At 36.5% G+C, this 27550-nt stretch overlaps 2 protein-coding genes across 6 annotated transcripts in view; both read left to right on the top strand.

The window, feature by feature from the left end:
• The window catches only part of TRAPPC10 (trafficking protein particle complex subunit 10), a 41504-nt gene extending 34868 nt beyond the window's left edge, over window positions 1-6636 (top strand). For 2 of the 5 annotated variants that reach the window (XM_062599419.1, XM_062599449.1), the window contains 4 exons: window positions 569-739; window positions 1919-2096; window positions 2494-2688; window positions 3500-6636. In XM_062599419.1, coding sequence (XP_062455403.1) covers window positions 569-739; window positions 1919-2096; window positions 2494-2688; window positions 3500-3738 — 783 coding nt within the window. In that variant the 3' untranslated portion in view covers window positions 3739-6636. Of the gene's footprint in view, window positions 1-568; window positions 740-1028; window positions 1875-1898; window positions 2097-2493; window positions 2689-3499 lie in introns of those variants that run through there. The other 3 variants (XR_009961148.1, XM_062599427.1, XM_062599440.1) reach the window with 3 other exon arrangements.
• Window positions 6637-6868: 232 nt separating this feature from the next.
• Window positions 6869-26976, top strand: PWP2 (PWP2 small subunit processome component). Its single transcript, XM_062599461.1, has 21 exons — window positions 6869-6906; window positions 7034-7146; window positions 7864-7958; window positions 8302-8401; window positions 9491-9634; window positions 10068-10203; window positions 10745-10965; window positions 12071-12214; window positions 12982-13052; window positions 14093-14229; window positions 15425-15573; window positions 16267-16414; window positions 17614-17764; window positions 18103-18283; window positions 19249-19396; window positions 20625-20733; window positions 21265-21330; window positions 21682-21900; window positions 24568-24718; window positions 25709-25783; window positions 26004-26976. Exons 1-21 carry the CDS (start codon window positions 6889-6891, stop codon window positions 26155-26157), a joined length of 2730 nt encoding a protein of 909 aa, XP_062455445.1. The 5' UTR covers window positions 6869-6888; the 3' UTR covers window positions 26158-26976.
• Window positions 26977-27550: the final 574 nt, after the last annotated feature.

Below are 27550 nucleotides of genomic sequence, written 5' to 3' on the forward strand. Positions count from 1 at the left end.
TTGCCTCTTGTAGAGAACCACATTCCAGTCAGTGTTTCAAAAGAATACATTTTCCTTCATACCATGTTTAGACTGGGCTTAAAGAAACCTCAGGAAACTGTTTTGGCACTTAACTTGAGTCAGATTTACAGTAGCATGGCCATTCCATCAGTGTCTTTTGAAACTGGTCTAAAGGTGGTATGAAGTTGGTCTGTCTTGATGACTAGGAAAATGATATGCAAACATACTTCATCTCTCTTACTTTTTTTGGTATATTATACCAAATACTTTTGAATAAAATATTTTTCCGCATTGAATACGAAATATATTCTTTTGAAACACTGATTCTGACAGTAAAATGTCTCATTCTTTTTAAGTGCAGCACACATCTAATTGAAAGATTTCACAGCAGCTATTGGTTTTGGTTGCATATTTTCACTGATGATTTATTTTATACTGAAAAGATTTGTTTTGTTTTATAAACTATAGTAATTCCAGAAAAGACATACACATAGGAACATGTATTTCTACTTTCCTTTCTCAGAGAGGAGGGAAAGAGCTGATACTATGAACAAATACTCTCTTTCAGGTCATACACAGTAAGCAATCAATATTCTTTGTATGGGAATTGAAGTGGACAAAAGAGCTTCCTCTGTCCTTGCAGTGCCTGTTTTCAGTCAGCTTTTGTCCAGCTACCTCTGAAGAACAGTCCCTTTCCCTGAAGCCGTTCACTTATGAATTCCAAGTGGAAAATTTTTTTGTAAGTATTCTTTTGTATATCCAAATATTAGAAAACCATGTTCAGTTAACATATATGAAAGGGAGAAGTCAAAAGTATGTTAAAGATTTTCTGAGGTTGATACCTATAAAGGATTGTTGGAAAACTAGTTTGTAGTTTGTTGAACCACAAAAATAGAGGGGAGGTGGAATCATATTTACCACTGGCATCCCCCCCCCCCCAAAAAAAAAAAAAAAAAAAAAAAGTTTCCTTGATCTTTTTGTGATTTTTGGTGTTGGTGGTTGGTTCTTCTGTGTTTTCCTCTCCCTAGGTTTGTGCTGTTGAGGCTTGCTTAGACTACTGAGCTGCTTTCTGACCTAATGGCTTAGGACAGCCATCTCCAAAGCAAATGACTGTTTCCGAAAATCTTTGTTTTTGAAAGCATTTGTATTGTTTAAGTGGTGCTTGAGATGAGCTCTTCTAATGAACTATTTAGGATTTTTTTAAAGCCATTATCTGGAATATTTCTTCTTTCCTTTTATGGACAAACTCTTTGTTTATTTGGTCAGCAAGAAAGCTTAAAGGCTAGATTTCCTTTGTCCTTTTCTTGATGCTTATTACAAATTGGCACTGAGCAAAATTTAGATATGGGCTTACCTACTCGCATGCAACTAGCAATTATTGGCATTTGTATCAGTATCTTTCTGGATATTTTTAGGGGAACTAAATGTGTTAATGACTTTTGTAGAAATTTAATTTTGTAGCAAAAGAATTAGGTTTTTGATAGTGCAAACACCTTCATTCTGGGGATTATGATGTTAAGAGTGAAGTAGTTTTCTCCTGTATTACCCAGAATTTGAGCAATGTGGAAAGTAAGAAGTTGAGAAACTAATTAAAGCTTGTTTAAAAAATAATAAAAGAAAAATGATATCTACTTAGAAGCACTGAAAGGCTGGAGAGCTAAAGCACAGAAATGGAGGGAAAAATTGTGTTTTTACTCCTGGTATAGGAAACAATTGTTTGAATCAGATTTGGCTTGCTTAATTGCTCAAACTGAGCAATATAATGAAGTGAACATTACTTATCACTGAATCTTGTATTAAAAAGATGTAATAGGATGCAAATGTTACACTTTGTACTGTATCAATTGTCCAGTTTTCTTTTAAACGCAAATAAAACACCCTTTTTTTCTTGATAACAGCACTGTTTTCTTCCTGACAGACATTATATAATGTGAAAACTGAAATTTTTCCCCCATTGGGGGCAGAGTATTGTAAAACAGGCTCACTCTGCTCTTTAGAGGTGTCCATCACCCGACTTGCGGACCTCTTAGAAGTTGACAAAGATGAAGCGTTAACAGAGTCTGATGGGTATTGTACAACAAAACTGATGTATGAGGGTAAGAATATTTTTCTCGATATAATGCTTAAGCATGTTGACGAGATTCTCCAATTTTTTGTCTTGATAATGACATCTGCCAGACCTTCCATGGCCATTGTCTTGTATTGTGTATAGCAGTTTTCGTTGTCTGAGAACGTATTATTTTTCTTCCTCACTAATCTATCCAAGTGGAATATAATTACTGCTTGGGCTGGACAAATGCTTCCTTGAGGCCAAAGTATATTGATATCTTTTGGGGAGAGCTGTTTTCTTACTTCGAACAGCTGTTCATGTACAAAAGTCTGTGGGCATCTAGATATTGTGAAAATACTGATTAAAGAATGTTCTAAAACTGTGCTGAGGGTTCTTAATTTTCAAAAAAAGATTCTGATAGTATTTTCTCTCTATTCTTGCAGTTGTTGACAACAGCAGTAACTGGGCAGTGTGTGGAAAAAGTTCTGGAGTGATATCTATGCCTGTAGCAGCTCGAGCAACTCACAAAGTCCACATGGAAGTGATGCCGCTCTTTGCTGGATACCTCCCCTTTCCTGATGTCAGATTATTTAAATACCTCCCTCATCATTCTGCTCACTCCATGCAACTTGATGCTGGTAAAGCTATCTTGACTATGTGGCTACTTATAGAAATGATTCTGCTGCTTCTGTGTCCTTGTGTAAAGAGGAAAGCAAGGCGAGGGAGTGTATTAACTACTTTAGGGTTCTTATGTTACTTAATTTCATTTCACAGTTCGTATTTGAAATTTACAAAAAGCTGCTCTGACATGAATATTGAATTCAGATTGTAGCCTTACTGTGTGAGAGGGCATAATAAACTCCCTGTTTTCTTATATATCCTTTAAAGATTATTGCATAGTTATCACTGAATTCATAACCAAGTGAAAATTCGCTTGATAACCCTCAATAATCCTGAAGTTTCATTGCTTGTAAATTGTGTATCTACTGTGTCTTAACTTTGAAAAATTTCCCCAGTTGTTGGAAGGATTAAGTAGGAAATAGCAGAGCTGCTGAAAACTTGTGGCGTATAAACCAGATTAGATCAAGAGTTTAAATTACTGTAGCCACCTAGAATCTTCATTGGTATTGTTGAGCAGCTCTAGAGCTGTAATGAGAATTAACTCATGCAAGCAACTGTCCATTTGTTAGTTGAGTTCTGGTAAGTGCCAGTGTACATTTTTCTAGCCCATGACAAATCTGAGGTAAGGCTACTTAAATTTTCCTTAGCTGTAACAATGTGAATGATACTGGTTTCTGCTGCTGGTCAAAAGTGTGCACAAACTATTAGTTCAACTGAAATGATGAGTAACTGTTACCATGTGGTAAGTCGACTGTGTCGAGCTCTGGAATAGTTTTAAGTTATTTAATCAGTTTAGAGAATGAATTTGTGGGTTTCTGTTTTAAACAGATAGCTGGATTGAGAATGATAACTTATCTGTGGACAAGAATGTGGATGATCAAGCTGACAGCAGCAGCATAAGGAGCAGAAGTAGCTTGCATTCTGCGGCTAGTGGGGAGCACAAAGGTTTGCCAATGCCCCGTCTACAATCCTTTTCATCTGGTCAGGTCTTCAACTGCAGCACTGGTATGCAAATACTTGTTGTTCCCAGCAAGGATGACCATGTTCTGGAAGTAAATATCACATGACAACTTGGTATAAAAATGAAGAAAACAAAGACCTTTAGAAACTGGATATGGAAGCACTTTAAAGGGTCACGACCTGATTAGTCTTTGCTGTAACATTCTAACTCTAACCAGACCTATGGCACTTAATGCTTACTGGCCATGGAAGCACCAGACAATTGTATCAATTCAAATGTACAGTGAAGCTTGTGTCAGCTAGTTTATATTGCCACTTTAGTATGTTTTGTGTAAGCTATTGGGTTTTTTCCCTTCAATCACATCCTGCTGGTAAAGATGCTTGCTGCAGTTTGTCCTTTATGTAACTTGAGCAGCCTACAGTTTTGCTGTTTTTAAAAAGCCTGATTTCTGTTCACAAAAAAATTTTCAGGTTGACAAACAGTAAGCCTTGCAACGTGGCTATAATTGACTTGTGTGTGCCTTTCCAGTCACACGACTGTCTGGTTTTCTGGACTAGGGTAGCCTTCACAATTTCTGAAAAACAAGGTGTGATTCTGAATCCCATAGCATCTAGAAGATGTCAAAGATATATATATATTTTTTTTTTTCCTGAAGACTTGCTTAATGTCTTCTATGTGTTGGGATATAGGAATTACGCTTGCCCCAAGAAATCCTTTAGAACCATACCACATCCCAAGCTATCCAGTTCTGCCATATTTTTTGAAGATCATGGCCCTTGAATTTAAACCAGTGGCTTGGCATGTGAGTAAATGTAGTGAATGCTCATGGGACCATGTTTTTTCCCTAGTGACTTAAATGGGCAGATGAACATCATATCACATGCATTTTATTATGTGCTAGCTTGTTTTTTTTTTTTAAACCAAAGTTGTTTTTCCCCATTTCTCCAGCCCTAATTAGTGTTTACTTTTTTTTTTTGGGGGGGGGGCACCTTAATTCCAGAGTTTTTGAAAGTAAATAATGCCGTTTGAAATTAAATTTACTTCACAAATATGGGAGAAGGATTAAGGTCCTAAAATTCAGTCTCTTCTGGTCCAGCAAACTGCAGTCATACCATACCAACTGATTATTTATCAGTTGTAAATTTTAATGTACATATGGTTGACTATTTAAATAATGTTACAAATTAACGGATGTATTGTCTGTATAAGTTGCACCAAAAATCAAGGATTAAAAAAAATGTGTGTTTTTACGGTGTGAAAGTCACAGCTTGTAAATATGTGTAGTGTTTTAAACCTTTTCCAGATCTCAAAAGCTCTGTATTTTTGTATATATATATAGGTATTTCTCTGGAATTCACAGATAAAGATGGTGGGAGGAGGGCTAAGAGGAAGAGAGGAAGTCAGCATGAACTGGTGTATCCAGGAGATTTGTGGCCTCTCTTTAGAAAAATTCTATTCTGAGCCTTAAAGGAATAACAAGAATATTTGCAGTTGAATAGATCCTTACTACAACACAGTATAGGGCAACAAAAATAAAAAAATCCAGATCTTTGAACTCTTTCTCTTTTTGTTTAGCAGCTGCCTGCTTTCTGTTTTCATGCTTTCTGTATGTTTCAGAATTTAGTCAGTTGGATGATATCATTATCTGACGTCTTGTATTTTTAAGTAATAATTTACAGGTTATTCGAGCCCTGTTCCAGAAATACAACAAAGCATATAACAACTTGTTCGCTGATGTAATAGAACCCCGTTTTTCTTCTAGCATCAGTAATCCTTGTCATTGAAATCTTGTATTTAGCTTCCATCTTTTGCATGCCTAAATGCATGGAGGAGGTATTGCTATTAACAGCCTTAACTGAACAAAATTCTTTAATTTTGAGGCGTTCCCTTTCACTGAGTAGACATGCGTCACATACGTTACGTGGGTTGGTTTGTTTGTTTGTTTTTCTAGATGGCTTATGTTCTTACTTAGTTCTTACCAAAGAAAGAAACTGTTAGAATTTAATCTGTGATTATTTGGCTTCGTGAGTTTTTAGATGAGTTTCCTTTAAGCATTTAAATGTTCCAATTTTTAAATTGGGGCAAAAATTTCAGTATGATATAACACTTAAACAGTCAACCTTTCCTCCCAAAGGCTTAGTCTAATTATTACTGATTAGAGGCCAAACTTATGCATTCATGATGGAAGAAAGAGGTTGGTTTTAATAGGAAAGTTTGCAGATATAGCATAATTGTGAAACAAAGTGTAAAACGTGTAACTTAATTTCATTATTTATATTTGAAATGTAAATATAAAAAAGTGTATAAAAAAGTGTAATTTTTGTGAATGTTGCAGTTTTACCTGTGACTGGAAAAATTACAACTTCTGATGTCCTGCTTCCGATATTGTGAGAATTTAATGTGAGAATGACATTTTCTACTTGCAGTTCTATAATGTTGCATTGTCAGGACGCTCCACAGAGGAAAACTGTCCCATATCAGATATCTGTCAGTAAGGACAAAAGTATAAAGAAGTGGAGAACTGCTCATTAGACAGGTTTTCAGTAATTGTTTTTCTTTAGCTCAGGTTCTGCTAAATTATAAAGGGAAGAAAAACACTCCAAAAGAATGGTAATTAAATTAAAATCCAAACCCTACATTCATCTAAGTATTTTAAAAATGTAAAGATATCTAAGTTAGACCTGCTAGTTGAAAACGTTATCGTTACGCATCTTCTTTCTGTGAAGGAATGCCCTATCTCTGTGGAAATCATAACACTTTATCCTAGAGCAAACCCAAAGCACCATTTAGTGTGAATGACTGCTGTGATTCTTTGACTGGAAAAGGTAACAAGTTAGTGACTTTGACACTGCAGGTACTATAATTAATTCCATTTTCATGGTTTACTACTAAATCATTTTTCACATTGTTCTGTAAAATACTGTTAGATGACACGCATTGTATTAAGATTGTTTAATGAAATTGTAAGCGTTACGGTTCTAAATATACATGTTTTAAAAAGAAACCGCACTTCGCTGCTGCCCTTTCTCCCCCTCGCTTGGTGATCACGTTTTGCCCCCTTTCGGCCAAAAAAAAGGGCGGGGGGGGGGGGCGGGCTCTAGAGGGAAAACGCTGCTCCTCCGCCTTGAGGCCCCGGCAGCCGCCCGCGCATGCGCGGCGCCGCTGCCCGGCCCGGCTGCCGTAGCGGCCGGCGGAAGGGGCGGGGCGGGTGCGCGCGCGCCGCTCACGTGGGGCGGCAGCGGCGGCAGCGGCAGCCATGAAGCTCGCCTACCGGGTGAGGGCCGCGCGCGCGCCTGGGGCTGCGGGCCTCTCTGCTGCCCTCCCCCCCGCCACCCCGCACCTTTAACCGTTGCCCTCTTTTTTTTTTTTTTCCCCCCTTTTTCCACTCCTCCCCCGCGCAGTTCTCCGGCCTGCTGGGCACCGTGTACCGCCGCGGCAACCTCAACTTCACCCGCGATGGCAGCGCCCTCCTCAGCCCCGTCGGGAACAGGATCTCTATCTTCGACCTGAAGAAGTCAGTGAGCCCCAACGGCTACCCTCTTCCCCCCCCCTTCCCCCCTCCGCCCTCGCGGCGACCTCCTGCCCTCTCCTACCGCGGTCGGCGGGACAGAAGCACGAGGCTAAATGACAGGCTGGGCCTCAGCACTGTGTGGTGTGGAGGCGGAGCTGGGAGGGGCTGGCCCTCTCAAGAACCGTTTGCCTTCCCGAAGTGCCCTGAGAGGTTTCAGACTTAGTGTTAAGAGCTGGATGGAGTTCACCTGTCAGGATAACTGTCAAGAGGTATTGCAGGGTGCTGATTTTTCTGTGCACAGGGAAGAATAATGTAAGTGTGTGAAGCAGCATTTTGGAAACACAGTGGAAAAATAGTTCGTAGTTAATTTGGTAGCATTAGTTCCTTGTGTTCTTAGCTTGCACTGCATCTCATAAATAGGAAAACGTAGATCTGTTATCAGCCTTTTTCTGTAGGCCGTGTTGTGACTGACACTTGTTCTGGAATTCTAGTTAGGAGTCTCTCTTGCATACTTAGTGTTTACAGGATTTTGATGGTTGAGTACTTTGATACAGCCTTGAGGGTCGAACATCAAAGTTGATTGAATGGCCCTAGAGTAGAAATGAAGCTATACTTCATTGATGATAAAGAATACAACTGTTGTGTCTACCGTCTACATCCTTATACCTTATTTATTTAGTTATTTATTTTAATCTGTCTATTTTTATCTCTTTCTTGCAGTAATAGGTGTGAAACACTGCCGTTGGCTGCACGGCATAATATTGTATGTGTGGGGCTCTCTCCAGATGGAAGTCTTGCCATACTAATTGATGAAGGTATTTGCATACAGCAGGTATTTGCTTTCTAACAGGTGAAAAATTAAAAAACACCCTGAAGAGGAAAGTCTGCATTGCCAGGCACTCAATCTTAACAGAAATTAAAAAACACTCTGCTTTAAAAATTGTTAGACTCTTTGAGAAAAGTATCTTTACTTACAGAACCTGATTTTTTAAAATGTAACTTAATTATGATGATGTTTTTCTTCTCAGAATTAAGTATGCTATCTTGGAAAGTTTCTGAGAGGGTATTTAACAAGAAGAAAAAGGTAAACTTGCTGGGGTTCTGCTTTTTGGGGAGAACTGGATAATTTCCATGATCATTTCTCTTCTGCCCTTACAGAGGGAGCTGCCTTGCTTGTCAGTTTAATCGGTAAATCCGTGATACATAACTTCCATTTTCATAAGCCAGTGCATAGTGTCTGCTTTTCCCCTGATGGCAAGTAAGTGACATGCACACGTGTTAGAACAAACCAACAGAAATTATCTCATAAACTAGTTGTAATTAATCCAAAGACTAACTAGAGAATTATATTTGTTAATTCATTTAGGTGAGATTTCAGACTGGGCCAGGGCCAATATTTCTGTAAAGCTGATAGGGGAAGAGGAGAGGAGTAGCAAAGCCTGGGAACTAGACCCTGACTGGAAACATGCTTTTCACAGGTGCTCTCTACAGAGGAAGATTTAGAAACTTAGAACCTTTACTGTACCTGCTAAGTGTTATTCATGTTACGGGGAAGGTGTAAGAGCCTGCTTTGAAACAGTGCTGCAGAGTTGTGTGAGGGTGCTCACAGCAGTGCAGTTTCACTGCTGATTTGAGTTTGTTTGAAGTTATTTTGCTACTGAAACAAACATCCTTCTCGGAACTGAGTCTTTGTCGTGTCCCTTGTATTGTGGCTGCATGGTCACTGAGCCAAAATGTAGCAACGTAAATGTTAGACATGACAGAACTATGAGAGGGGGAAAAAGTGCAGACTGCTTTTTTTGGTACCAGCCCTCAACTTGATTAACATAAGCTGATTGGGTAACCACAGAGCCAGTTTTTGCTTGAATGTTGGAAGTCGGTAGTTCTCTGTTGTTAGGGAATTACATTGGTAAAAGGGACAGAATAGAGAATTTGGGTAACAAGGATGCGGGGTTCTTTATGTCTGTGAAAGTGGCCAATATATGGAAGTTAAGACAGGGTGAAATTGCATATCTTATTTTAGATGCTTAAATGTTTCCTTCCATTATATGAATTAGCGTATAAATGTTTTGTAATTTGACCTAATTCATTTTACTGAGTTCTATATTTCAGTGTAATACAGTGTGTCTGTAAACTGTATCTGTATTCAAGAAATTGAGAGATAATAGATGCCTGCAAATAATTTGGGGTTTTTAACTCTCTTAAAAGAAAGTAGTGTTTATTACTTAAGTAACACAAAAACCTCTTTAATATTGCTTTGTTTCATTATATTGCATTGCGTACTGAACAATTCTTTGTGTTTACAGCTTTATGTGTAATTCTGCCTTTTTTTACCCCGATATAACAGGAAATTTGTGATTACAAAAGACAATGTAGCTCTTATGTACCATGCTCCTGGAAGAAAAAGAGAATTTAATGCATTTGTTCTGGACAAAACTTATTACGGTCCATATGATGAAACAACATGTATTGACTGGACTGATGATTCCAAGTGAGTTGTTAAACTAAAGCATTACCTACCATTATTTGTTGTTAATATTGTTGTACATATGGTATTGTAGTCTGTTTTCTTTGATCTAAGTTGTTTTTACTGGCAGTAAAAACTCATTTGATGTTTCCATTTCTCATTGTCTCTTGAATTAAAAAATATTATTAGACTAGGAAGTATAAAAATACACATTCTTTCTTGAAAATGCCTGGTTATCTATAAAGGAACATATCTTAAGAGCATGAACGTGATTATCTTAATACATTTAATCTAATATACCTCTGTTAGAGTTGCCAACTTTAGATTAGAACTCTGTTGTGTGTGAAATTACTTTCTGTTTAAGTGGTAACTGGTGTCTTCATATTCAGCATGTTCTCTGCTCAGTGAGAAGTCTTGCAAACCAGTGCTCTAATCCAAAGTGCCTTTTCTTTTGTAGATGTTTTGCTGTAGGAAGCAAGGACATGTCAACGTGGGTGTTTGGAGCAGAGCGTTGGGCAAACTTGATCTATTACTCACTTGGAGGGCATAAGGATGCAATAGTAGCATGTTTTTTTGAAGAGAACAGTCTAGATGTATGTACATAATCATGCTACCTTCTTAAAATTTAGTGTTAATATAGTTGTAGCTGTCTGTGTCTTTTATCTGTAGATAAGGATGCTGAGTTTCAGGTTATTATTTTGCTGATATCCCAGAAATTAGAAAAAAATAAAGGTTGTATCTCTTGACTCATCTAATTTGATCAGGAGTCTACAAATTTAGTTTTAATGCTACTTTTATTGAATATTTGGGAAATTAAATGTTAAAGGAAGAGGAGAGTAAGTTTTTCTCTGAAACAATTTTAATTTTAAATGAAAAAAAAATTAGCTGTAATTCAGAAGCTTGTTACCAAATTGGCTTTTCAGAAATTCTCAGAAAGCAGAGAAGAGTAAATCCAGGAGAAATAAGTTAGTTTTCTAAGTCGGCATCTCTGGATTGTCAGAGGACTAAGTTAAATATCATCCTAATAGCATGCAGATTACCCCTTCTACAACTGTATATTCGTTATAGCAGGGCAGCAGGTCAGGAAGCATAGATATTGCATGAACATAGTAGGTTTGTTTGTTTGTATTCTAGCTGTACACAATTAGCCAGGATGGAGCTCTCTGTGTGTGGCAGTGTGATACAGAGCTGGATGGTTTGAAGCCAATGCCCCCTAAAGATGAAGCTAAGGAAGAGAATAAACCAAAAGAAGATGAAGAGTTTATTGAAGAACCTCAGGGTGAACAAATTCGTGGAAAAGCCAATCCAAATGAACAAGAGACTAGAGAGAAGGTTAAATACTCTCGTATTGCAAAGTAAGTGATTTTCATTTTTTCAAAGATAGTTATTATGGATATTATTATATTGGGCTTTTTTCACCCTCTGTTACTTTTAAGTGATTTGAAACACTGCCCAGGTTTTAATAATTCACTATAAATACCATTATAAATGGTTTCAGTAGAAGAACCTGTTTATCTTACCTTGAGTATATGAAGGGCAATAATCTTCAGTTTCAGAGTAACAACTTAGTATTGCCTAAAGGCTGTTAGTTCTTGCACAGAGATAGATTAACTTCAAGAGGTGACAGCAGCATTTGTTAGATATGTAATCAGTCTTGGTAACCTGTTTGAAAGTGCCTTTCTGAAGGACCTCCCTGTCTGTTCACATCAAAGCACACATATCTTTTAGAGAATAATGGAACAGTTAAGATAGTTGCAATGTTTAGTTTTGCTTGAAGAAGGCTAACTTTCATTGTCTCTTTAGTCAGTGGAGTGAGGGGGAGATGGGATGCTTTCAAGGGACTGAGGAACTGTTGTGAGCACCTGAGGTTAGGTTTCTGTTCTGTCCCTTTCCATTGACTGGAAAGGAAGCCTAAAGAAAGTACCTTGCACAGGCTGGAATGAGCCTTTGTGAACATTCCTTTCAGAGAGTAAAGGAATTTGGAATATAAAACAGCTAGGCAATGCTCAGATGCTCTTCTATTTTACCATCATCTGTTTGTCTAATTTCACTAAAAGCTACAAAGAAACTGAGAAAAACTTCACTGCTAAGCATACAGTATATGACTCTACTTCAAGTAATTAATCTACAAGAGAACTTAAACATTCAAGCATAAGCATTGAATTTTAAAGCCATGGTTGCTGGTATTAGATGACAAAAAGGGAATCCGCAATGTAATTCTTCTGAGGTTAACCTTAAGTGCCTTTCATTGCAAGACATCGGGTGTCACTTCTGATAAATGAGATTACTGCAGCAATTGTAAACATTCAGGGAAGGGAAAAGAATTAACTTTTCCCTAGCAATGTAAAATATGTATGTTCAGTAATTTCCAGAATTACTCTTTTTAGCTTTATTGTAGGAGACTTTCAAAATACTTGCTATGTGTTGAAACGTTTCTTTCTCTATTTTTTTGGTGCACAGGTATTTTTTCAATAAAGAGGGTGATTTTAATAACCTGACATCTGCAGCTTATCACAAGAAAACACACCTTTTAGTCACAGGTTTTGCCTCTGGAATCTTCCACCTCCATGAGCTTCCAGATTTCAGTCTGATCCACTCCTTGAGGTGAGGTGGGGTTTTTGTTTGGTTGTTTTTTTTGGGGGGGAGGTGTGGAATAAGGTGAGAACACATCCTGTTTAGCAGTGAAGGATGAATATCAGAGTACAAAAATATTTAACATCTGTTTAATATCATAATTGCATTTGTGGAAATGCGGAGATGTTCTGGTTCAAGAAAAGCAGCAATTATTGATAGACTTATATAATAAGTGGCAATATATGTCATAATAAGTGTCATACAGCTGCAGATAGCTAATTATAGAAAAATGAGGAATGAATAGGAATTCCTGAATATTTGTTGGCCATAGATTTCTTTAAAGCTTTGGACATTTCACTTTGCTGTCAGTTTCTGTAAAGCAAATAAAAAAAATAGTGAAAATTGTTTATACGTGAAATTACCTGCAAATTTCCTCCAAGCTGAAAAATGACATGTTTTTTCCATCCTTGTTTGAAGCTAGCTAAGTAATGCATGATTTCCCTTTATGAAAGATAAATTTTTCCTGAATATGAGGAATTTTAATCTGTCCTGGCAAGTATTTCTTTATTAGGGATTTAGTTATACTTTCTTCCAACTATACAAGACAGTATTGTTTATTTGATGTCCTTGAATATGAAAAAGGATAGAACTTGTTTGCTACTTTTGATTTTACAGAGATGCAGAGAGTCAGTAATCAGAGATCTTGCTTGAAAAGAGGAAATCACATCTAGTTTCTCAAATCTGAAAACTTTAGGGTTTTAAAGTGCAAGTTTATTGAGTGATTCTTTTAATTTTAGTATTTCAGATCAACGGATATCTTCTGTTTCTATCAACTGTACTGGTGACTGGATTGCCTTTGGATGTTCAGGTTTGTGAATTGGTTGGTGTGCATTCATGGAAAAGAATAGAAGTGTTGATGATATGCAAGCATGATTTCCTCTTACCCTTCTTGACTCAAATATTTATGTTTTGTTAATACTTTATAGTTTCATCTCAGTAGTATCAGAATACAGTAAAGCATATATCCTTGGTGAATTTTTCCTCACAGAAGTCATGTGATCCAGGGAAGTACTTTGTTGATAAGAAATAAAAGAAAAAGGAAATGATTATTCTGAAATCATACATGAAATCTCTAGCAGATTGGATAAAGGCCATATCCTTTGAATATGACTCTATCCTTAGCGTAGTGTATAATATGCTTTCATTCTGTGCACAGTTTCTCTTCCCTGGTTGCTGCTGCTTGTATATGGCATTTTACAAAGTAAGCATTTCTATTCCAGCCCAGTCCAAAATGGTTGGCATAGCAACCAAGACTGTGCTTTTATATGCAGTCTTGTTTCTCTTTTAGCTCATGTATTTAAAATAAGGTAAAAAGGAAGAATCTAACATCTCCTTTATAACCCTCAGGCTTTCTGTCCTTCATTTCTCAAGTTCAAGGGCTATTGGGTATTCAGTGCAGTAACCAGCTAGTAAGGCCGTTGACAGTCAGATCAGTTACATTGTCTTAAAAATGAAATCAGGCTTTAAATTACTCATCTGTTACTATCTTTGAAATACAGTTTTGATATACATTAAATATTTTAGGTTAAAAATAAGTTATGTGAAAATCAAGCTCTGTTTCTGACATATCTGGGTTTGACTGCTTATCAGCATGTGTCTGTTTGCTAGCAAAGCCATTTAATAGCATTGCTGTTGTAGAATTGAGGATTTAAAAGTCAAGTGACAACTCATTGTTGAGGAAAGTGTTAACTTGAACTTTAAAAGAAAATTATTAAGTTTGATTAGGTTGCATAGTGCGATCTGTCTAAACCAACCTTTGTTGTGTTGCATGCAAGCATGTATTTTGTGGCCTGTTATTTCCTGGATTCCATCACTGGATTAATAATTTTGGATAATTTGCGTTTACAGGTCTGGGTCAGCTCCTGGTGTGGGAATGGCAAAGCGAATCATATGTGTTGAAGCAGCAGGGCCATTTCAACAGCATGGTCTCATTAGCGTATTCTCCAGACGGACAGTACATAGTAACTGGAGGGGATGATGGGAAAGTAAGTGAGACAATATTATTGAAATGTGAGCTGAAGTCTTAAAAACACAGAAAACTGCTTGAATTTCCATTCTATGCAGAGAGCTCTGTTATGGTAACTGATACGAATTTTTATAAAGTTTGTTCTCACTGTTCTTAATTTTTTATTTATTTTTCTCTACAGCGTGTGTATTTTGACTTATTATTGGTATCCTTTGCGGACTGCGTTGCTTACACTGTCTTGCAGATAATTTTTAATGACTGCAGTGACCATAAATACAGAAAAATTTTAATTCATTATGTTTATTTACATGCTTGTATTAGTTCCATCATATATCAAGATGTGTGAAGTTCACTCACCCAGATTCAGCCCTTTTGGTATTTGGTTTTAGTGTGAAATTCTTGAGTTCTTTATAAAGTGCAATATTTATAAACATTTTTTCTGCTTTTTTACTGTTGCAGAAGTTTGTTATTTAACAGAAAAGTTAGCTTCTCATGGGTGACTTGTCTTGAAATGATAATTAGGCATACCGCTACTGTTTTTATTCTGAAAGAAGATCTATTATAGAGCAATGTCGAGATCTCTTGGAACATAAATGTAACAAATATATGATATCTTCTAACATCCAGTTTTGATGGGAAAGAAAAAAGACTTGCTGTTTCATAGTTTTTCCCATTCAGATTTGAAATTGGCCAAAACCCAGAATTCTGAAACTAGATAGCTAAACTCTGAACTTTTTTTTTTTTTTTTTTTTTTTTTTTAATGAAAAACCATTGAAACAATATTTCCATTTGAACTTTTCAAAAGACGTCACAGTTGGTTTTAACTCTAAGCATCTTAGCTATGGACAATCCAAAGTTTGGGAGCCTGACATGTCCACCAAGTGCTGTAGTGCTATAATTTTCCTTTAAAAGTAACTTTGTTTCAAAAATATTTATGATCATTTCCAGTCTGATTTTTATGATGTATATGTGTCTTTAGGGGGTTGATGATAAAATGTGGCTTTTTGTGCTGCTTGTACAAAATTCCTGCTGATTGAATTGACAGTCCTGTTTCAGAGCAATACAGAAAAACTAGCTTTTGAATTTTAGAAGAACAAAGCTATTGTGGAATTTTAGGGCTAACTTTTCTTTACTCCTCTCTGCTACCTTTTCCATACTTCCTTTCTAAATTTCTGATGCAGATTCTAAGAAGGCTTTTCTTGTCTCTCTTGCAGGTGAAAGTGTGGAACACTTCCAGCAGCTTTTGCTTTGTCACTTTTACAGAACATACCAGTGGCATAACTGCTGTAACTTTTACTTCCAGTGGTTATGTCATTTTGAGTGCTTCCCTAGATGGAACGGTGCGGGCCTTTGATCTACACAGGTAACTCTTATTTTTTTTTTTTTAAAAAAAAAAAAAAAAAAAAAAAGCTTTTGTGTATTATTTAGTTTCCTGGTTTAATCCCCCGAAATACAGCAAACTACTGTTTCTTGGTTTCAAGATCAAGTTGCTTGAATGTGAGTCCTGCTTTATTGTAGTAACTAGGAATCCTATCACTGCAGCTAATTTTTGTGAAAAAAATTCTGGAAGAATTTTTTTTTTTTTCAGATAAGCTGGAAATCCAGTAAGATCATTCTCTGGTTCTACAACTGAAACTGGCAAAGGCACCTGCCTAATTTGTTTTAGTGGTTGAGCTGTTAAAACGTGTATGCAGAACTGGATGTGTAAACCTGATATTATCCAAGGAATGGACATATACTATGTAATAGAAGAAACCTTGTGTGTTTGAATATTTTTGGCTGTTATTTCTACAGAGTTAATACCTTTTCTAGTCTTGGACTCACAGTGAGGAGTTGCATCTAATTTCACATAAAGGATTTTTTTTATTTCTGCAGATGTATTTTTTTCTATTTTGTGTTAATTTAAACATGCATCTTGCATTTTTAATTCATATAGTTGATTTAAAAGACTACAAGTAAAGTAAAATACTTAAAAATTTTTTTTACTACATTGTTAAAACATCTGTTTTAGACCTACCTAAAATGTTTTTAAAATATATTTTCACATTTACAACAGATACCGCAATTTCCGCACCTTTACTTCTCCACGACCAACTCAGTTCTCTTGTTTAGCTGTGGACTCCAGTGGTGAGATTGTGTCAGCTGGTTCCCAAGATTCCTTTGAAATATTCGTCTGGTCAATGCAGAGTGGGAGGCTGTTGGACGTAAGGACCTACAATTGTTACAGTGCTTGAACTTAATGTAGAATACATCATGAACATAAGACCTACCTTTGCGATTAATTGGAGGGTTTTAATATAATATTAAATGTTGTATTGTGTTTCTATTTAAGAACTGGAGCTAAATCACTTTAACAGCATTTTTTTTAATTTATTCTGTGGAAGCTATTAAGCTCTTTCTAGCCGATGAATGAACACAAGTATTGCCATGCTGTCTCATGGGGCAAAAAGGACAGTCTACTCTCGTAGTTGTTTAGAGATGTTCTTTTCTGTGTATTTTCTTCAGGTAATTAGGAAGTTTTAGGTGCAGTCCTAAGATTAGTAGATGCTGTGGACTGTCTTGCTGGAGTAGATTAGGGGAATGCTTGCTTTTGAACAGGTTTTTATGACAGAAGGGAAGAAAATTATTATGAGAAAATTTGAAGTTAAATACCATCTTGCTGCTAGCTTGAAATATATTTTCTTCAGAGTAGATTTAATAATTGTGAGACAGTACTTCTGAGCAAATCAAAGCCATTTGCCGTTGTCAACTTTTAAGCATTATTGTTCATGTGATCTCAAAGTAGATGAACAGAAGTGATTTATTTATTCGGAGTAGCTGTTGAATGCAGACCTTTAATAGTATCTCAGCATACACATGCATGGCTCTCCAGTGTTGAGTTTAGTTCCTTTATCTGACTTATTTTGAGAGGACTAGGAGCTCAGTGGTTGGAAAAAAAATCTGTTTTACTTCATAATTTTTCATTAGTGTATTCTGGAATGTTTTCAGCTGCAGGACATTCTCAATTCCCAGTGCAATGACTTGCTTCCTAACCGTTCCTCTTGTTACAATGTTATGATAAGGAGAAAAAAAAATGCAGTATTCTGTAGTCATAGTCTCTAAAGTCTTTAGTCAAGATAATTACTTGATTTCATTTATTTAAGGTCTGCTGGTGTTTCCCTTCTGTGCATGTGTGCGTGTGTAAGAGTGGTTATAGATGGTTTTGCAGTGGTAGCACATCCAATGAAAATTTTTGGATTCTGAAAATAAGTCGAGAATCACTGTTGTGTATCATTCTGCATGCCTAAAGGTAGACAAATTAAGCAAGGTTTCATTGTTGTATTTAGCTTTTGTTCGATATAGTACAGCATATGAATTTCAGTTTCTTTTACCTAATTCTGTGTTATCTTTTCTTCTTTACTAGGTATTATCAGGTCACGAGGGCCCTATCAGCAGTTTATCCTTTAACCCAATGAAGTGTGTTCTAGCTAGTGCCTCTTGGGATAAGACTGTCAAGTTATGGGATATGTTAGACAGTTGGAGAACCAAGGAGACTCTAACACTGAACTCAGATGGTAATCTTTACTTCATCCTATGTTGAATATATAAAAATACTATCAAAAATATTTGGAGGATGTTTGTATTTGATGTATCCTGTTGGTCATACTTCTCCTTAGTAAACCAAAAATTGAGTTTTTTTTTTATAGTACTCAGCTAATAGCACAAAAATCCTTGCTATTTATTGCCAGCTCTGATTTTTATAATAGCTAAAAAATGTTTGACCCGGAGAAAAAGTGGAGTTGCACTTTTTACTCTGAAGATTCTGCTGGTAGTTGAGATAAAGATGCTGCAAAAATACAGGGTATTTTCTTAGAAAAAGATTTGACTGCATTTAATCATCAATTTTCTGCAGTTCTTGTTGTTGCTTTCCGTCCTGATGGCAAAGAACTTGCAGTTGCCTCTTTGAATGGACAGATAACATTTTGGGATCATGAAAACGCAGTGCAAACTGGCTCAATTGAGGGAAGACATGACCTGCAGATGGGAAGAAAGGAGCTTGATAAAATAACAGCCAAACAGTCAGCCAAGGGAAAGTAAGTAAACTAGATAGCAGTGAAAAGAGGATACCACACTTGCTTATGCTTTTGAGTTGTTTCTTTTCTATTGTTTTTTACGTGAGGATTTCAAAGTGCATTGTTGGTTGAATATTTTGATTCTGATATTGGATTTTTTTTTTAAAAAAAATGCCTGACTTGACGTCTGAACAGATCTTTTGTTTGTCTTTTGCTATGTTTACCCACTGATCAGCGTTGTTCTGAGCATCTGTTATTTTTCATCAGTTACAACCTTATGTTGCTTGCATACTATGAAGTTTCTCATATCAAGTTGTATGTTTGCTAAGAGTGATAGCACTCTAGGTCGATGTCTTGTTATGTAGCTATTAGCATGTAACTGCTAGTGTGTAGAAAGTGATTATTTTTTAGAAATGTAAATATGCTGTGTTTTATTGTCTGTTAATATGACTGTGAAGCGGTTTTAAAAGGCAAGCAAGTTATGTGCTGTCAGATGCCTGTGATGTGGATGTCTTGCATTTCATTTCTCTCCTTTCCCTAGATCCTTCTTTCTTTTGTACTGCTGTCCTTCAAAACAAAATGAAAAAAGGAAGCAATGACTTGAAAAACATGTAATTTTTAGCAATGAGCTCTTCTGTCCTCTCTTTAAAACATGCCATGACACTTTTCTTCCTAGCTCTTCTGACCAGCCTTAATTTTGTAGAAGGTGAAGTTGAGAGCTCATTCAGTAAGCTGCTGCTTGTAATCAGAAGTGTAAAAGTACTTCAGAAAAGCTTTTTTAAGTTCTAAAGTGTTTGTGATTCATAGTAAAGGAACAGTAGTAGTTGGTTGTGGTGAAATTTTGTGTGTTGAATATGTATTACATGAATGAAGAGCTTCATTTGCTTTCTGTAGAATGATTGTTCTTCCATGTCTTTAGACTGTACTCATGTCTGTTTTGAGCTCAGAGGTGCTGTTGAAATTAACTGTATTTTTTTTTTCCCTAGATCTTTTACTACTCTGTGTTACTCAGCGGATGGTCAGTCTATTCTGGCAGGTGGATTGTCAAAATTTGTCTGCATATATAATGTCAAAGAGCAGATTCTGATGAAAAAATTTGAAATCTCATGCAACTTTTCTTTAGATGCAATGGAGGTATGTGACCATGTAGGCCAGTTCTGGTTTTGCTTGTTTTCCCTTGAAATTTTGATTTTGGTGTAACGTCTTGTTTAAGTGAGATTTGTGAATATTTTTTTAAGCCTGGGTTTATTTTCTTGTTATTGGGCAAGAAAGCTGTAAGGAAAAAGTATTTCTCAGAAAATAAAATTAATTCCTGAAGTTCAGCTAACTGAAGTCTGCCAGATTGCAATGTGCTTGTCTTGAATGTGCAGAGCTCTTATGCATGGTTAAGTCAACTAGCAGTTGACTTAAAATGAATGAGATAGTATGAAAACTTAAATGGCTGATATTTTAAATCAAGATAACTTAGCCTGGCTGTTATTTGGTTGTGTTTGCAAAGAAATGCAGGATTTTAGAGTGGTGAGTCCCTTAATATCACCAAATGCAAAACTCAGATGTTTCTTTGATAGTGAAGTGAATGATGAAAAGCTTCAGAAGTTAAGATGGAAAGAAAGTCTAATAAGACTTCTTACCTTGGAGAAGAATGATTACCCTAATGCTGTGGTGTTCATTTGGTGCTATGTTTGGTAGTGGTTCCAAATATATTCCTTTGACAGAATTGATGTGTGAAGCAACCTTTGTTACATTGCTGCCCTCTGTTGTGCTAGCATAGTTTAACATACAGTCTAAAAGGGTAGCAGATAGTGGAAGTGAGACAGATTAAAAAAAAAACAGAAGAAGAAGGAAAAAAAAAAAAAAAAACAAAAAAAAACAAAAAAAAAAAAACAAAGAATCCTGAGTTGGGGATGGAGGTTGTTTTTTTGTTTGTTTGTTTGTTTTTTAAGGGGGTGGGGGGCAGCAGGGAAATGTCCTAAACCTCATTTGTGTAGCTGCCTGGCTACACAATGGTTCTATTAGCACAATGCGATTATGGAGGTTGAAGGAGGAGGAAAGAGTAGGACTACATCTGAGAAAGCAGTGCATCTGTTAGCCAGAGCAACAGTATAATAATGTGAAGCCATAGTCTGAACTGACTTGAGTTATTCTGAGGCTGTAAGAGTTGAGCAGTCTTGATTCTGATGAGTGGTTGAATACTGCTGCCTGCTATTGTGAAATGCTCAGTTTTCTCCACAAATTAGGAGAAACTTTTGGAAGAAAGTTTAAAGAAATAATCACTAGATAACCACTGACCATCTTGGAGAACTTTTGGTTAATCCAGATATTTGAAAGGAGATTCAATATAATGAATTGAATGTTTTTCTAGGAGTACCTAGATCGAAGAAAAATGACTGAATTTGGCAGCATGGCTCTGATTGATGAAGGTGCTGGAGATGAAGATGGTGTTGCTATTCCTCTCCCTGGAGTGAAGAGAGGTAAGTCTCCTTATATTAAGCAGATGACTTTGGGCTTTGCTTTCTTGTTCCTAGCTTTATGTGAATCAAAATCTGAGACTTAGGGTAGGTATCAGATTGGAAGGGTTTGACTTATCCAGCTCAGTTTTCTAGTTATGATTACTGAAAGTTCAGCTGGCAGTGATCTGTTTCAAAAGTGCTAAGTATGTGTATGGATAGATCCTTCTGTGTAGAAGAAGCAATAGGAAACTGGGTACTGAAGAAGGTACTGTGGTCTATTGAATTGGGCCTAGGAGACGTGAATTTATTTTCCAGTTCTTACTTTCTTTGTTCTATGGTAGTGAGCAAATTTCAGTCCCATCACTTTGTTTAGTTTATTTTAACTGTAAGATCTCTTGAACAAGAACTGTCCTTTACTGTGTATTTCACTGCACTAGGTTTTGCCATATTCTCATTATTTTTCAGCATTATGATAATAGCATAGTTAGAATTGATAGGTAGACTGTGAGCATTTGGTACATATATAAATTCACTTCTAAATTTCTCTTTTAGGTGACATGAGTTTTCGACACTTCAAACCAGAAATAAGAGTGACTTGCCTACAGTTCTCTCCTACGGGTCAGTATTAACAATGAACGTAGGAATTTTTTCTTCCACATAAAACAAAAGAATAGAGTAATGAAGGAATAATAATGGAAGTACCTTGGAGATGATTTCTCCAGGTGTTACAGAGTACTGCTAGGTTGGTAGTCTGGTTCTCTCCACAATGAATAATTAGGAAATCTAAGTGTACATTACTTTCAGATAGTGTTTTTCACAAACGTTTTGTCATTACTAACAGGCTCATTGCTAAGTTATGTTTTTCGTCTTTCTCGTGTTGTGCGAGTGATGAAGTGTCATCTGTTTATCATTACTCTTGTGCTTCCATCCTAAAAAAGACAGCTGTGTTCTTAAGTGTTTCTCTTCTAGGACGAAGCTGGGCAGCCACTACCACAGAAGGCCTTCTTATCTATTCACTGGACTCTGGGCTAATTTTTGATCCTTTTGAGCTAGATGTTGATGTTACACCCAGCAATATACACAAAATACTGCATCAAAAGGAGTACACTATGGCTATCATTATGGCCTTCAAGCTGAATGAGAAGAAATTGATTCAGGAGGTCGTAGAGGCTGTACCTAGTAATGAAAGTAAGTGTATCTTCCATGAAGTATCACTGAACTAATTGTAAGCAGAGATATGCAAGAGATATGTAAGCCAAATAAGTTGAAGCCTAAAGGTCTGAGATTTATCTCTTAAAAAATATGTATATATATCAAACAGTAATATTTAAGCACTCAGTATTTAAGCACTTTTTATTTATTATGATGTACCTGAAGATTAAGGAGGAGGGTACTGTTTTTATCAATCTGCTACATGCACAAACTGTTGAATTTCTATGTGGTTTACCCTTTTATTTATTCTAAGAATAGCAATAATAAGGATAAAGCTCCCTTGGAATCAAACCACATAAAAGAGACTAAATGTACTTTGCACTGTTTAGAAAGGATAGGTTTCAGAAATCACTGTTTTAGCTATATATACGTAGTTCATACAGTGCACTCTTTACTCCTGCAGCTCATACAAGTAGGTGACCAAACAGAAGTCTTGTACTGTCTCTTGGTTTGATTTCACTATTCTAGTTTATCTAGTCACTTTTGAATATGGAATTTGATCAAGTCCAGGATATTCAGGTAAAGTTCTCAGAATGATATTGGTATTAGGTGCACAGCAAGCTTAATGGGAGCCAGCAGTGTGCCTGTGTGGTGAAGAAGGCCAACCACACTCGGTTGTATTGTCATGGATGTAGTCAGTAGCTTGAGGGAAGTGATTATTTCCTTCTCTTTGGCACTTGTGAGACCACATCAGGAACAGTGTTCAGTTTTGGGCTCAGACATTGATATGCTGGAGCATACAGTGGAGGAACTGGTTAGGGATCCAGAGTGCATGACAGATGAAAAGAGGCTGAGAGAACTGGTTTATTCAGTGTAAGATTATAAGGCTAAGGGTGAATGTTTTTACTGTCTTCAAGTGCCTAATTGGAAATTATATAGAAGGCAGAGCCAGACTCTTCTTGGAACTGGGCAATGATAGGACAAGAGGCAACAGACATGAGTAGCAACATGGGAAATTTTAATGAGATATTAAAAAAATTGTGTGCTGGAGATAGTCAAACACTGCAACAGGTTGCCCAGGGAGGCAGTGGAATCTCTGTCTTCGGAGGTGTGCAGCGCTCAACTGGAAAAAGCTCTGAGCCAGCTGCTCGAAGTTGACCTTGCTTTGGACTGCCAGGATTTGGAAAATCTCTGCAAGTGTCAGCCTTTTGGAGTTCTGATTTATTTTTATTCCTTTTGGTCTTATGTTTATTAGAGTCATCCCTCTAAACATTTACAGATATAGTCGTGATAGAGGATTGTTTTCACACAAACTAAGCATTATTAGTTAACAGACTGTCATAAAGTGTTAAAGCTCTTTCTCACAGAAGATGGGTGCTTTCACAGTTGCAGCTGTAGCTTGACAAAAATAAAAGGAATAGGTAAGATGTCATGTGGCTTTGGAGAACATTTACTGAAGCCATTTTTTAGCATCCTTTATCTTCCTGCTAATAAATATACATACTCATTAAGAATATATAGTAGATAAAAATCTTACAAAAAATTTTTAGTGTATTTTATTGTTTAACATTATAACTTCATCAACAGTTCCATCATAATAACATTAAATTGTATTTTCTTAGCTTTAACTCACTGTTGTTACCCTAGAGAAAAGTGATTATTTCTTTCCAGTGTTTTGTGTATAACATACAGAGTTCCATGTGGTCAAAACATGCTCTAGTCTGAAATTTGATGTATTCCAAACTTTTAAAGCATTTCTTACCTTATTCCCTAGATAGCAAGCCTGATAATTATTCATGTCAGGGTAAACCATCTTTTGTGTATATACATTGACACAATAGTGTTTTCCTCTGTCTGGCAAAACTTTTTTTATTATTATTTTAACTGAAGTTAATTAAAAATATATATATCTATGTATATATACACACATACAGACAATGCTGGATATGAAAGCAGCAACTGAAACCCCAGGAGCAGAGGATGAGAGATTGAAATTTCAGGCATAGTGATCAGAGATAGCAGAATGAATGTGTGACACTTTCTCCTCTAGATGAAGAATGTTTTTCACTGTTGAACATTAGATAGAACAGTTGAGGTGGCTGCAGCGAATAAGGGTTGATTATTTGTAGAGAGTATCGTGGATAATGAGGTCATCATACTTATAGGTGAAATTGTTTGGAATAGTTAGTCATACTTCCTCATGCTGCTGAATTGCTAACAGCATTCAGGTACTTCCTCTGTGGGCAGGCAGCTTTGATATCTTTTCAAACATCTTTTATTGTTTCTGATCATTACACTTATTCCACTAAATACAGAATTCTGATGTAGTTAAAAGAAACACAACTTTGGTGAAGTCTGGCTATGCCAAAAGAGAAGGAAAAAGGTGGAAGTAAAAGTTCTGAAGGGGAGATGGGGCAGGGGGAGTGTTTTAATAGGATGAAAAATGTTATGGCAGGTCTTGGAGAAGAGGAGAGTTGCTAAATTCTTCCTTTAAATGCAGCAGTGATTAGAAGGCTCAATGGGAAAGACTTGCATTCTGAGGGGCTGCAGCACTGTGACCTGATATAGAATAGTACACTTCAAATAGTTCCCAAAATCATGTTTTATTTTCCTTCCCCGTATACTTTCCTGTGCTCACTTTCATATTGCTCCAAATTGTAATCCAACACTAACGTCTGCAATGTTTTTCTTCTTTTTTCATAGTTGATGTTGTCTGCTCATCACTCCCAGATCTGTATGTGGAGAAGGTATTGGAGTTCCTGGCCTCTGCCTTTGAGATATCTTGTCACTTAGAGTTCTATCTTATCTGGGCTCATAAATTGCTCATGCTACATGGACAGAAACTAAAAACAAGGTTAGTTCCTGTAGAAGTCAAAATGCTAACAAGCATTTTGAAATGTCTGTCAGCTTGGGGGTTTCAGTTAAGTTACTGACATTCTGGATATCCTCGTACACAACAATTAAAAGTACTTGATTGTACTTGGTTGTATTAACAACTGAGAGATAGTTAAGAATTGGAATGCATAATAGGGTTTGTGAAGATATATTGCAAAGGATTTTTCAGATGCTACAGGTAAAGTTGCATGGGTTGCTAGTGTATAAATGATGATTTCAAGGGTGTTAGTAGGATTTCAGGAACTTGTGCTTTTAAACAATTATTCATATTAAATATAAATTAAATGAAAGACATGGTGCAGGGTACTGACTGTGCAATTTATAGACTTTGCTTGTGATTATAGCACGCACTGTTAACTTCTTAGTGCTCTGCTTTCCTGCCTAGTTGTTTTCAATTACGTAGTCCTGCCCTGTGAATTGTATTCAGCTCACCTCAAGTGGGGAGTTCATAGACTTTTTGGAACAAAAATGGCAAATTTGGAGTGTGACAGTGAGAGATCAAGTAGGCTCTGAGAGGGAGTCTTGCAGATTAAAGTAACAGTGAATTGTGTAACCCTTTGCTTAATGAAACATTGGTATGAAATGACCAGAACAAATTATCTCCTTTTTTGCTGTTAAAGTAGAAGTGAGTTTAAATGAAATTCCTCCTTATTTGGAAAGTAGTATAGTTGGAAGGAACTGTCTTCAATACAGCAAGCAGAGTCAGTTCTTCAGGCTGCAGTTTGACATTAGAAGAAGTGATTTCTGGCAATAAATGACTTATATTTAGCATAATAAATGGTGGTACAATTAAAAGCGAATAGCTTTTGTTTGTTTGGTATCATCTTAAAACGTTCATATTTAAAAGTTAACATGTATGCTTTTTAAAATTCTGAGAATATAGAACAGTTCTAGGGTTCCAAATGTAATTATAAATTACATTGTAAATTGTACGTTTTTTCCATTCAAGGTCAGAAAAGCTGCTCCCTGTGATCCAGTTTCTTCAGAAAAGCATCCAGCGTCATTTTGAAGATGTTTCCAAACTGTATGTATTGTCATATTTAGGTGGTTTAAACCATAATCCTTTAAAAGTGTGGAGTAATTTGGGGGGACTAGCAGGGATGTAGTTTTAGAGGTTTGAAGATGGCTTCCTTATAGAGGTGGCTTTATTTTAGGGGAAAATTAATTTTTTTTTTTCTTTTTTGGGGGGAAAAGTGACTTCATTGGTGAGGAAATTCATTTTTCTAATTTCTTATTTTTTACAGCTGTGAATGGAATATCTACAATATTAAATATGCATTAGCCATTTCGCAACAGCGGGGCATGAAACGTCTGGCAGACGCATCAGATGAAGGAGACGTGGATTCTGACAGCGATTATATTTTGCAGGATGTTCATAAGGACAATTTTAGTTCCTAGTTACTCTTCATGAGAGGAAGAAAACTTGAGAGAAAGTTTTATGCAGTGGTATTCACTGAGACTGAGTGGCCCTTGTAGAGGCATAATTTCACTCTTGTTAACAGTATGGACAGTGCTACATGCAAGTTACAGAAATCAGTTAAATTTAGAATGGACAAAGTGTCATCTATGGTATACTTAGTGTGATCTGTTGAATCCAACAAAGTTCCAGTAATTAGACTGAATAACATACCTATACCAATGAATATGGGAACAAAGTTAACTGTGCTATAAAGCTTCTCCAAGAATTTAATTAATCTGAGATACTGTGGTAAAGATTTATGTTTGTAAATTGCCAGCTTAATAATGTAACTTAAACTGTAAGGGAAGGAATGTGTTACAAATGTTTATCTTTTCCTCAAGAAAGCTCTTTTATTTTTTAAATGTTACTTATTAAAATAACAAAATCTGAAAGTTCTGATTTCCTCGCTTTTGTGAATTGGCATGGGAATTGGGTAATACTGACACTGTGGTCCTGAGTACCAAAAAAATGTTCGGAATGCTTCCAAGCCACATGTTGAAAGGGTTATGTTAGTGAAGATGTTGCAAGTGTTAACACTGAGCCAGCAGTGATTTCTTTTTTCTTTTCTTTTCTTTTTTTCTTTTCTTTTTTCTTTTTTTTCTTTTTTTTTTTTTGAAGTGCTCAGCTCTTGAAAGAGAGGAGTGATGGGGTTATTGAAGACTGTTCCAGGAAAAATATATGTCCAAAACACGCAGCAAACACATGCAGTCAGTTTGTAGGGTTTCGGTGTGTAAATAAAGATGCACTTGCTACTTAAATGCAATGTAGCATTTTTTTCTTATTGTAAAATGATTAAAGATGTCTTCACTTGTTGGCACCTCTTCCTTCCAGTAATTTTTATAGTAGTGTCTGTGTTTCAGGGTGTCAAAGACAAAAGGGGTGAAGGAGTAGTTTGGTTGGACAGAAATACTTGTGGAAGATGCTCTGCGGTGTTGGGTTAGGACTTGGAATTGCTTTCGTTCTCTGCCTCCTCCCCTGCCATTGTAGAAAGCAGAAGAGGCAGAAGGGAAGTGTGACTAGGGGGTAAAAGCACACAAAGGAGGAGAGAAAATCCGTCTTGGGATGCTTTTAAACTGAAATGTGTAACTCGGCATGCAAAGCATGATCGTGTTACCTGACATACTAACCCAGTTGTTAATTCGTAATACATCTTGCTGTTTTCATATGCCTGTCTTTACCTGTTTGCTTTTAGGACAGGATTTCTCTCTTTAACTTTGTGGCCCAGAGCACACAGCTTATTATTGTTCTGGGACTGTCATGGCGATAACTGTGTATAAAATAGGAGTTGTTCTTTATGAAGTAGCCTGACTTAGTCCCTAAACTTGCATTTAT

Source organism: Rhea pennata, chromosome 1 (genome assembly GCF_028389875.1).
Source record: "Rhea pennata isolate bPtePen1 chromosome 1, bPtePen1.pri, whole genome shotgun sequence".
Taxonomy (NCBI): Eukaryota; Metazoa; Chordata; class Aves; order Rheiformes; family Rheidae; genus Rhea; species Rhea pennata.